Here is a 12,695-nt window from a genome sequence, read left to right as displayed (position 1 = left end):
TACTATATGATTAAATGAATTTAAGACGACTACAAATGATTACTCAATCAACCAGAGTTGCTCTATACTGATAAGTGATAACATGAACCTAAAAATGAGATAGATACATTTGAATTTTGTCGTGGTTTGGAGTATGCGGAGATTGTGCTACGCGCATCAACATTGTGAGACACTTGCTTGAACTCACAGAGTGACGTGTAAAAACCATAGACCCACGACTTCATGCAAACCCACTCCTACGTGGCAAAAACCTTCATGCTCACTCCACATATATAAACCCCTACTAATTCCACCTACTTTCTTCATCCATCTCTCACAACACACAAACAAAATGGTTAAGCTTGCTCATCTCCTCGTCGCAACGTTCGGGGTTCTCCTCGTCCTTAACGGCTGTCTAGCAAGGCAGTCGCTAGGAGTTCCTCCTCAGCTAGGGAACGCGTGTAATCTCGATAACTTAGACGTGCTCCAGCCCACCGAAACTATCAAGAGCGAGGCTGGTCGGCTTGAGTACTGGGATCACAACCATCCTCAGCTCCGATGTGCTGGTGTCTCTGTCTCTCGCCTTATAATCGAACAAGGCGGTCTCTACCTTCCTACCTTCTTCAGTTCCCCCAAAATTGCCTACGTTGTTCAAGGTCCATATCTATCTATCCACCCATAATTAATTAACCTGTCCATCGAATATGTATATATCACCATTTCTAATGAAGATACAATCCACTTACCCCAAATATATCTCTCTTGAAATCTCTCCTTTTTTTTTTCTATAAAATTTTATAGGAATGGGTATTAGCGGAAGAGTGGTCCCTGGATGCGCGGAAACCTTCATGGACTCGCAGCCTATGCAAGGACAGGGACAACAGGGACAACAGGGCCAGCAGGGACAACAGGGCCAGCAGGGACAGCAACAGCAAGGGTTCCGTGACATGCACCAGAAGGTGGAACATGTTCGACATGGAGACGTCATTGCCATTACTGCAGGCTCTGCCCATTGGATCTACAACACCGGTGACCAGCCACTTGTCATCGTCTGCCTTCTGGACATTGCCAACTACCAAAACCAACTCGACCGCAACCCAAGAGTAATCATATATCATACACAATGGTTCACTGTTAGAAGATCTAACGTATCATTTTAGCTAATATACATGTTTTACGTTCGTGATTCTGTGCTGTAGACGTTCCGTCTGGCCGGAAACAACCCACAGGGCGGTTCTCACCAGCAGCAGCAGCAACAACAACAGAACATGTTGAGCGGGTTCGACCCTCAGGTCCTAGCCCAGGCATTGAAAATCGACGTTAGGTTGGCTCAGGAGCTTCAGAACCAACAAGACAACAGAGGAAACATCGTTCGTGTTAAGGGACCTTTCCAGGTTGTGAGGCCGCCTCTTAGACAGCAATATGAGAGTGAGCAGTGGAGACACCCACGTGGCCCACCACAAAGCCCACAAGACAACGGCTTGGAGGAGACTATCTGCAGCATGAGGACCCATGAGAACATTGATGACCCAGCCCGTGCTGACGTGTATAAGCCCAACCTCGGCCGTGTGACCAGCGTCAACAGCTACACCTTACCCATCTTGCAGTATATCAGACTCAGCGCCACCCGTGGCATTCTCCAGGGTGTAAGTACATTAAATAAAAATACATTACAAGATTTCAAGAATTTTACTTAAAATATATTTCTTTTAAACTAAGAAATCAAAATACAGTTAATGTATACTGAGAATAAAAATGTTGTCAGTACACATATTAAATGTCAAAATATATAATTACATTGTATCCAATTCATATACATACAATTCAAAATTTCTTGTGAATAATCGTAAGCTAGCTATATGTATGTGACAATGATGGGCATGGTCTAACGAACATTCTTTCAGAATGCGATGGTGCTTCCGAAATACAACATGAACGCGAACGAGATCTTGTACTGCACCCAAGGACAAGCAAGGATTCAAGTTGTGAACGACAACGGACAGAACGTGTTGGACCAGCAGGTGCAGAAGGGACAGCTTGTGGTCATCCCACAAGGATTCGCATATGTTGTCCAGTCCCACGGAAACAACTTCGAATGGATTTCTTTCAAGACAAACGCTAACGCGATGGTCAGCACGTTGGCCGGTAGAACCTCGGCCTTGAGGGCATTGCCATTAGAGGTCATAACCAACGCTTTCCAGATCTCTCTCGAGGAAGCAAGAAGGATCAAGTTCAACACGCCTGAGACCACTTTGACTCATGCGCGCGGTGGACAACCCCAGTTGATCGAGGAGATAGTCGAGGCTTGAGTTAAAAAGTTGTACTTTTACTAATAAAGTGGTGACATGGTTACTATTGTAATGCTCAGTTTGTAATCATGTCCACTCTAAGCTTTTAACGTATGTAAAATATGTGTTTAATGAACACACCGGCACGTCTCTTGTATGTAACCCTTCTCATAAATAAAAGTGGAGTTTCGAGTTACAGTATCTGGTGATGGCTAGTGTTGTTTCAACTCATGCTCTCTCTCTGAGACCGATGGCTAAGGTTCGGTCAGTGAGCCGGATGCTGGAGTTATGACAGTTCATGTCGCCAATTTGGACCATCATATGTGGACCGTTTAGGACTCGAGTGGACAATAAAACGGAGAATACGACAAAGGACGACAAAAGCAGGTAGATTCCTCTTTTTAATTGTTATTATAAATTTGTATGCTTAAGTCCTAACCATATGCATTTATCAGGTTTTTTCTTTCTCTCTCTTGTTAAAAGCTCTGACCTCTCACTAGGGTTTCACCGCTGTGAATAGTGGCCTCCGACCGGCGGAGTAGGCTTCCATAGCCACTGCCGGTCCGATTCCTTTTAGCTTCCGTTCTTTTCTTATCGGTTTTCGTTTTTATATAGTTAGTAATAATTTTTGGCTTTGGCGTCGCACCTCCGTCATGGTAGTCGTCCGACTTGAACTCCGGGAAGTGGTGGCTTTTATAGCACCGTGTATCTCCGGCTCCGTCGGGCTTTGGCTCTACCTTCGAGCGTGGCCCCTGTTTGGTTTGGTTATCTTGGCTTCGATGTCGAGCTTGCTCTTGCGGAGGAAACTTCGATTCGATTCGATTGTAGCTCTCTGTATAGTAGCTCGGACGGTGAAGCGGAATATGTGAGGGTTCTCTTCAGTCGCCGCCAGAAATGATACGATAGATCCAGATGAGATTTCGGAACTGTTCCGATGAAGCTCTCTGAGAAACGATTATAGGCGATGAAGATGGGTGCCGTGTTCTTTGGCACCGGCGTGTTCCGGCGAAACGGCTGTTCGTTTTGTCTTCTCCGGTGTTAGCACCGGCGGTTTGGGTCTCGATGTGGTGATGTGATAACGCGTGGCTTACGCGGTGGGTATGAGCTAACACGTGGGCGATCTTGCGAAGATCTATGACGCATCGACATGGCGCTACTCGATGTGTGATTTGGGCTTTTAGCCAAGTTTTTTTAATTGTCCATGTGCCTGGGTTTAGGACTTGTGTTTGGGCTTTTGAGCTTAGTTGTACGACGGTTTGGGCTTGACTCTTAATATAAATTACTTTAGATGGCAAAAAAAATCCTAACCATATGCATTTTGATCATCTATATTATTAAAAGAGAAATACACATATAGAATACTCCTTAGTTTTTAGTGTTATTTACGTTTCTATGCCACTGACATTAAATAATATTTCCTATTTTAATGTTGTCTTTTCTACTTTGATTAATGTGTTTTCCAAAATTAAATTTGAATTAAATACACAATTATATAATACTTCCTATTTTAATGCTTTGTCTTTTCCACTTACATTAATGCGTTTTCTAAAATTAAATTTGAATTAAATACATTTCATTAACTTCTCAATTAGATCAATGTCAAATCCAAAAAAATACATTTTTATTGGACAAATAATTCATGAAAATTATAATATCAACTCTTCATTTTAACAAATCTGGACGAAAAAATATTACCAAATTTGAACTGAAATTAGATAATATCCAAACGGATTTACCATTTTGGTATCTAGAGAACCATAATTAAACCTTATCCGAACGAAATATTTCGGATATTCGAAAGTATTTAAATCATATTTATATACTTCAATATGTTAGCTATTTTTCGAGTTAATATCCAAGATATAAGTTATTTTAAGTTGTTTAAAATATTTGAAATATAAAAAATAGTCAAAAGTAAACATATAAAGTAGATAAATAATAATCAAAACACCAAAAATACTTAAAATATATATTTATTCTTCATCCAAATATTCAAGTTAAATTTATTTAATTTTTAATTTAGATACTTTAGTTTACATTATTCAAATTTACATGTTATATTTTTTTAGATTTAAGAATATTTAAAGATATATAAATTTTAAAAATTTAAAAATAATTTAAACGGGTTATCAAACCCGCAAACATCCAAATCAAATTGGAACCAAAGTTTATAAATACCCGAATAGAGTTAGAATCTTTAAACTCGAAAATCTCAAACCTGAATATATTTTAACCGAATTCGAGTGGATACTCAAATATTCATATCTAGCTTAGTCAATATAAAACGATCAAATATTATAAATATACTATTTAGTATAAATAAATAAAAACTAAAACTGAAAATTAATACCCGTTCGGTCGCACGGATCAAGATCTAGTTATGTTTTATTTAAGATGGTTCTAAGTTCCTCAAAAACGAAAATTTTAAATAGATGATTATATTTTTTTAATATTCGACCTTTCGTGAAAAAAAAGCAAGTATTATATCATACATGTTTACATTTCACTCTGTAAATAATGAAGGATTTTTTCATGAAGGAATAACGCTTTTAGGGCTGGGCGTTCGGATACCCATTCGGGTTTCGGTTTAGTCCATTCGGGTTTTGGGTTTTCGGGGTCAAAGATTTCAGCCTCATTCGGATATTTCTAAATTTCGATTCGGGTTCGGTTCGGATCTTTGCGGGTTCGGTTCGGGTTCGGATAACCCATTTAAAATTTTCGAAATTCATTATTTACTTTAAATTTTCAAAATCTATAAGAAAGATAATATATTACATATAAATTTTCATAACATATATGTCAAAATACCTTAATTTAACATATAAATTGGTTTTCTTTGAATATTTGGATAAATAATCAATAGATATTTAACTATTTTTGGTATTTTCAGTATACTTTAGCTATTTTAAACATTTATTTTGACTATTTGCATATATTTTCGAGTATTTTGGAAAACTTAAAGGTATCTTATATATTTTTAATATTTTAATATACATTATATATAAAAATAATGTATATATTTAAGTATATAAATTTATTTCGGATACATTCGGGTACCCAAAATACTTCGGTTCGGATCGGGTTCGGTTTCGGTTCTTTAAATATCGAAATTTTGAATCCATTCGGATATTTAATCAATTTTGATTCGGGTTCGGTGCTACTTTTTCGGATCGGGCTCGATTCGGTTTTTCAGGTTTGGATTATTTGCCCAGCCCTAAACGCTTCTATATTTTGTCGAGGTTATTCACTATGTGGGCCTGCAGAAGGCCCAAACTAGTTTGCTAATTATCTCCCCGAGGAAAAGAATTAAACTATGGCCCAAACACTGGACCTTTCCAATTTGTCGTTTCCCCATCTTTTTTATTTTGTCACAAGTCGTTTCCCCATCTAGTTTTCTTTTAGCATGCTTCCCCATCTAATCTAGTTCTTTTTTCTAACAATTTTTTTTTCTTTAACAAATCCCCATCTAGTTATTCTTAACATCTTTATAATCTTCCTTCTTTTTTTACATTTTCTTGTTTGATTCCGTAAATAAAAATATGCACTAATGCATATGATCTAGATGCATGGAATATTTTTTATCACACGACAGTTTGTTAAGGGAACGTTAAAATTATAAACAAATGATACGCAAGTTTCTAATGAAAGACGACTGTATATATCTGGTGAATATTCAGAGTATTATTTACAAAGAAATCAATTATGACAATAATAAAATCAGTTGCAAGAAAAAAATATTATGACAATAATATTCATAGTAAACGGGTTCACGTATTAATTAAATCTATGAAATAACCTAAAAATCACACTATTTATAACAACCTCCTAAATAACCTTAGCTAGTTTTACAAACCCTATACCCAAAAGCCACACAACTTAAATGTATGATATTTGACAAGTCTATAGATAATATATATGCATATTTCACGAATCAATAAATCGGCAAATATATGTAAAAACCTTCGTGTAGTATGTTTTCACTGCAAAGCGAGGAGATTCTCGGTCTCAAAACTCAAGCCACCACATTCCATGTGAAGATCATAGACCACATATACAACCATCGGATGATGACGCCATACATGTCTTGTAATGATCCAAATTCGTGATGTCTGACGACAACAATATCTTCCCGTAGTTCTGTCCATAATTATCATCAGTGATGTTGACAGTGTTGTTGTTGTCGGCGTAAAGTAAATTTAGCAAGGACTCGTGATCAGGACCATGGCTCGACGATGACGACATCGAACCAATCATCATCTGCTCCCAACCACATGCTACGGTTTGATGTTGACAATTGTGATGATAGGGATGGTCGGCGCTCCTTGAAGGCTGCTTCATTAGCTGCTCCCACTGATCATGATGATGTGGAGGGTCAATGGTGGTGGAAGGAGGGGATAATAGTACAGGCTGCGAATGATTATTGTAGTTAAGATCCGGAGCGTCATTAACTTCAAATCTTTGCGTCTGATGTTCATTGTTATTGTCTTGTAGTGATGAGTCTCTGCCTTTGTTGAACACTCTGCACAAAACCCAGTCTTCCTGTGTTCACATACCGATAGAAAACGAGAGGACATTGTTCAGAAAAAACATTAACATGATGTTTATAAAAATGCATGGGATGTCTACTTTACGTGCGGTCTCGTGCATGCAAATGACCAAACACGCATTAAAGACACTTTTGTCTCTTTCTTTCATTTTTTTTCTCTTTTTGTTTTATATGTACAAGTTCGTCGTTACTTTGTACTTACTGCCATCTCATCATGCACCCCCATGTCATGCACAACTCATACATACAAGATGACTCCTAAATAAATTAAGAACAACGATAAATATCTACACGACTACACATACGGAATCTCATATCGAAAATGAGAAGAGACCGACACGAAATCGAAAAGAGATCTAGATTAATTAACTTTAAATTTGAAGTTTGATTATGATTTGTCATATGGTATTGCATACTATTTTATTAATACGATGACCATTTTGACGATTTATGATTAATGTTTAAGAAATTTTAAAATATATTTTTTTAATTATACAAAATTATCCTAACTCCACTGAAGTGGTCCAGACTAGTCACGTGTTATCACTTTTCTCCACAATTGAAGGAAAACGAAAACAATACTATCTCCATTTTAAAATTAGTTTTGGCATAAAAAAGAAACAAAACCGCTGATACAATTAATTTGGTATCTATATCTATGCATGGGACATCCACCACGAATAGACACATGGGTGAGTTTAGGTACGTTACAAACTTACAAGTTATCTTAGCAAGACGAAATGATCATTACTAATAATGGTTTGTAGTATGAAAGAGAGAATGAATTATTGTTGGGGAATAATCAAGTACCTTAGGTGGCATGTTAGGACACTCAAGACGGAACTCGTGCATGATCCAAGTAGTTTTGATCCCATTTGGTGCTCTATTTCTGTAGAAAACCAGTGTTTTTCTCATCCCTACCAATTGGCTTGTTCGTGGATCCATCACCGTCCGATCTTTACCTGTTGCTTTCCAGTATCCGCTTATTGTCGCTCTATTTGTACGATATCCAGTCGCATATTTTCTATCGCGGAAACTGAAGAAGTACCATTCTTTTGCATTCAGCTTTGCCACATCTTTTACACAACACACAAGATTTTATAAATCATTTGCAAAATGTTATGAGGGTTTGATGAGATACCTATAAAAACTGTCAAATTTGTAAAAGAGACAAAATCGTATTCTAGATATTATATGTATTGCATAAAGCATGGAGTTAAATATTATATTTATGTATTTTGTTAACAAAATAATTAAAGAAATCTATTTACAGTGAAAATTTAATAACTGGGTCACTGTAATTTTACTTTTAAAACCGGAATTACAGTCTGTTGGTTTATAAACAGTGTGGTTAAGGTTTTTGTGATGATATAATTGTGAGGTAGACAAGCCGGAGGATGTGAGATATTGTATTCTGTTTTGGCAAATATAATTGTGATTTTGACTTCAACGGAGAAAATCATTGCTCCCTCAAACATCCCTCCTATCAATTTCGCATTAATCTGATCCTTACAGAGGATGATCACGAAAGTGTCTGACTACCTAAAAAGATTCCTTTATTCTGCCTTAATTGAGAGAAGAGTAATAGACCATAATTTATTTTTCGGAAACATAATTATTATCATTCATATCCTAAATAGTATATATATTGTTTATTTTGACTATGATATATATACATATATTCGACTAATTACAAGACGATCGTGCTGGTCTTGAAAGTAATAAAGGTTTCTTGAGTCTCTAAAGTTGCTTGTGATATGGAGCAAAAAGGTCTACGTGTTTACACACCAGCCTAATCTTTTGTTTATTCTTTAGTTGTTAATTAATGTTCTTTATGCAACAAATTAACTAACTTTGAATTTTATAATCGACAAGTTATCCTTTTTAAACAAAGTCCCTAAAAGTCAAAACTACGAAGAGAACCGATTTTTTTTTTTGAAGTTAAAGAAAAAAGATGACAACAAGATTCTCGGTCACCTTTTGGAAAAGCTTCCGTAATTCACACACAAAATGAGAATCACCATATGCATACAATAAACACAGACACACACGCGTATACATATGCATGTTTTATATGAATATTCTATACTTCACAGAGAGAGAGAGAGATATAATACTAACTATTAATTTATTTCATGCTGTAATCTGATTTACGAGAATGCTATAACGACGGCTGTGATTTTGTATACTTCGCGGCTTTTGTATATATAGCCTCCATGTTTTATTTCTAATTAATAAAAAACTTTTTATTTTAAAAAACTAGCATGTGTCTCAAGTCACTAATCGTGTCACGCCGGATAGTGTATAAAACTATTATTAGTGCTATAATAACGATCCGAAAATTGATAAATCTACAGCTAGAAGAAAAAAAAAGATAAAAGCCAAAACTAGTATTTATGTGAGTATATATCATCCGGACAATTGATAAAATCTGACTAATACTGTAATACACATAAGTAAACATCATCTAATTGTATAATAATAACCGATGCCGAGAATAAAATTTGATTTTAAGAATCTATCTTCTTATTATGCTCAATTAATTCCAAGAATCTTCTCTCTATTTTCTTTGAACATAAGAATCTTCATCTTAAATGGAAAGTTTCAAGAATCTTTACGAACACTATTTGAAACCCACAAAAAACAGGAGTGGAAATATAGGTATCCACAGAAACAAAATCGTAAACACATGATTAGCAATCACAAGTACATAAATATAATTAAACACACAGTAAAGTATTCGATATATTACCAGGAAGCTCCCATGGCTCACAAACATGTAAGTCAATCTCCACAAGATCAGTAGCACCATTCAAGGCTTCACCAGCGTCATCATCCTCAACATCACCATGGTCGTATTTGGCCCTTATCTTGTGGCAAAGATAATGACAAACCAACTCTTCATCGCTTGGATGAAATCGAAACCCCGGTGGCAATTTGGATCCAATATCTTTCAAACCCATTATATGAATAAATTTTTACTTGATATGTATTTTTAATGTAGAAACCTTTAACTTATGAGAATACTACCAATAAGGTCCCAAGAAAACTTAGCAGATGAGGAAGAGAGAGGGAAATGGAGAGGGGTGTGTCTAGGTACATATATAGGTTAATTGTGTACATATTTATAGTTAGGAGGAATTAGTATAAATGATGTATATAATAATATAATATATGGATGTAGCTAAGGATGGTAGATGGCAACTTAGAGTTTCTTACAAAAATATTGTAAGAATAATTGGGTCCATGCTTGTGTAATATATGCAGTTAGTTATGGTGGGAAGTTTCAAGAAAAACCAAAGTTACAAGAAATCTTAGTGAGGTGTCTCAAGGGACACTATTATCAATATTCTCTTTTGGTTTCATTGTTATCCACTTAGCGAAACAAACCAAACTTTCCCCTTCTTTTTTCCTTGTTCTAATAAGCGTTTTCATTTAGATACGTTTATTTGTATGTAATTGTTCGGCAAAATCGGAATGTATATATCACTGCTCTAGATTAGTCTGTACCCGTACTTTGAACCCCTCTCCCTTCCATCCCCTCCCTCAAATATTCTTTTTATTTGATAGCATTATACCATGAAACAAATAAGAAACTGAATAAGAGCATCTTTATCCAGCACTTCCCATTAGGGGTGCTTATTTTTTTTATTCTTTTTTTATCTGATTAAAAAAAAATTAGAAAAGAACCAATCGCGGATCGCCACGTGTCAGTAAAACTCACGAACGGTTGAAACAATATTGTGGACGGTCATGTTTTAGGTTAGAAGAAGAATAGAGAACAAAACGTATTGAGACAAATACCCGTTTAGAATTTCTTATTATTGATGTGATAATAATTTATAAACCCTTAAACTCATATTTATACAGCTTCAAAAATCCGATTTCATCCGATCCACGACTGCTGGACATTTTACTGGTGCACAGAGATTTAAGACACACAGATGCAACAAATAACAACAAAAAACACTTAATTTAGCACCGAGAGGCATGTTGCTTGGTGTTTTGGTGGGTCCCTATGGGCTAAGCACCCCCTCCCTTTTTATTTTCCGATAATGATGCTCTAAGAGTTCTATTTTAAAATTTTTTACCTAAAGTAAAATATACATATATAAGCCATAAAAATATTAAAGATCGGGCATGAGTCAAAAGTCTAATGAAACATTCACTTTAAACCCCAATTTTTTTGTAAAAATTTATACTGATATAAACTTTCAAATTTCTAAGAAAAATTAGGCCTCTAAATCATTGAACTTTCTTTATTTGTTTACAGCCACAAAATCTGAAGACCGGTCATGGGAACATTATATCTTAGATAAAACTTTATAGACTACTTTTCTTTGTCAAGAGTTTTATAAATGTATAATCTGTGATACAATATAAAGGATGGATCCTATGAATTAGGTTAGAAATTAAAAAAACCAGGGAAGTCTTAGTAAAGCCAGTATGCTTTATTTCTGGTAACTACCGTGTGATATTTTTGCTGCCCATAATTAGTATTAACCAGGCTTGTTATATAAGTTTCTCTGTATAAAATTAATATTTCTTGTGCCGATATTTGGGGAAAATATAAGAAATCCATATTAATAAATTCTACAAGGTGTTTTTAACTTAAAAGAAAAACGAAAAAACTAAATTAAAATACGAGAGAAAAAAAAGAAAAATTAAATTAAAATACGTACGAGAGAAGGAGAAGTGTTCTCATATGAGAATATTTCTATCATAATTTGAGAATACCTCTGGACACATGTCCACTAACTAAGTGGTTTTTTTCATTACTTAAATAGAATGTAAATATATATATTAGTATATTGATTTTGTTGGAAAGAATTTATAGAGTTTAATGATATTTATGTTCTAAAAGCAGTTCCAATGAAGAGTTCTCACATTATATCTAAACATTATAAATGTTGAAAAAAAATAAAAAAGAAATATGAGTAGGAAATGTGTCAGATACTTATATGCCAAATGATTTCTTTCTTTTGCTCAGTTTTTATAGTAATTTAAGTATTTAAATAAAAGAATATTATTTTATTTTTTAGATATTCAAAAAGAGATTTAACTGTTAATACCTGTATAATCTCATAAGTATCTTTATAATGTAGAGAAAAAAGGAAAAAAAAGAAAATTAAAAGAGAGAACGTCAAGAAATCTCTGCAAAAATACTTTCAGATACACTTTAGTTACTACTTTCACATGCATTGATGTGTAATTGGTTAAAAGTTATTTAATTAGATAACTATACTTCATTAATACTAATAATTTTTTGTTTGGATATCGATGTGAGGATCTTAACTAATGTGATGATCTAATAGTCTACTTTATGTGGTCATTGTGATCCTCTAGTCATATGGACCTAATTAATATGTCAAAAATATAATTCTGATCTGATATAATTCAAACGAAAGAAGGTTGGCGAAGCATATGATGTAAAGTTGTAAACCAGCATCCAAGAGTATACATATGACTCTTACTAAAATAAAAATTAGTAATGAAAGTATATTTTAAAGAAAATTTTAACATTACTTTATAATAATGCTTGGTTATTATTTTGATACCTAATTTTATACAAATAAAATTCCAAGGAAGGGATTAACGAATTATTTTTTCCCTTTTTATTATTAGATATTAGAGTAGATACACCAAAAACACATTGATTCGTTTTGATTAAATAGATGACATTAATTCATGCACAACTAACGTATAAAACGCTAATGTGTCATATATGACGAGAGCCAATTTATATAAAATGTTAGAGACAATATACTTCCAATATGTAAGAATATATGCGTACCAAATATCAATCAATATTTACCAGGTCAACTATATACATAGATATTGCCCAAATGACAACATATACATCAATATAATAAAATAATTCA

General features: G+C 34.5%; 2 protein-coding genes across 2 annotated transcripts; one reads left to right on the top strand and one right to left on the bottom strand.

Moving 5' to 3' along the window:
* Window positions 1–295: 295 nt before the first annotated feature.
* Window positions 296–2,463, top strand: LOC108840881 (cruciferin PGCRURSE5-like). Its single transcript, XM_018613690.2, has 4 exons — window positions 296–635; window positions 781–1,082; window positions 1,179–1,625; window positions 1,884–2,463. Exons 1-4 carry the CDS (start codon window positions 332–334, stop codon window positions 2,286–2,288), a joined length of 1,458 nt encoding a protein of 485 aa, XP_018469192.1. The 5' UTR covers window positions 296–331; the 3' UTR covers window positions 2,289–2,463.
* A 3,502-nt stretch (window positions 2,464–5,965) lies between these two features.
* Window positions 5,966–10,031, bottom strand: LOC108840504 (NAC domain-containing protein 21/22). The gene is made up of 3 exons (XM_018613329.2): window positions 9,566–10,031; window positions 7,624–7,889; window positions 5,966–6,806 (listed from the first exon to the last, which is right to left on the bottom strand). Exons 1-3 carry the CDS (start codon window positions 9,774–9,776, stop codon window positions 6,306–6,308), a joined length of 978 nt encoding a protein of 325 aa, XP_018468831.1. The 5' UTR covers window positions 9,777–10,031; the 3' UTR covers window positions 5,966–6,305.
* Window positions 10,032–12,695: the final 2,664 nt, after the last annotated feature.

Source organism: Raphanus sativus, chromosome 2 (genome assembly GCF_000801105.2).
Source record: "Raphanus sativus cultivar WK10039 chromosome 2, ASM80110v3, whole genome shotgun sequence".
In the NCBI taxonomy this organism is placed as follows: domain Eukaryota; kingdom Viridiplantae; phylum Streptophyta; class Magnoliopsida; order Brassicales; family Brassicaceae; genus Raphanus; species Raphanus sativus.
Note: the sequence above shows the minus strand (reverse complement) of the source record. Positions and strands in the feature narration are given on the sequence as shown.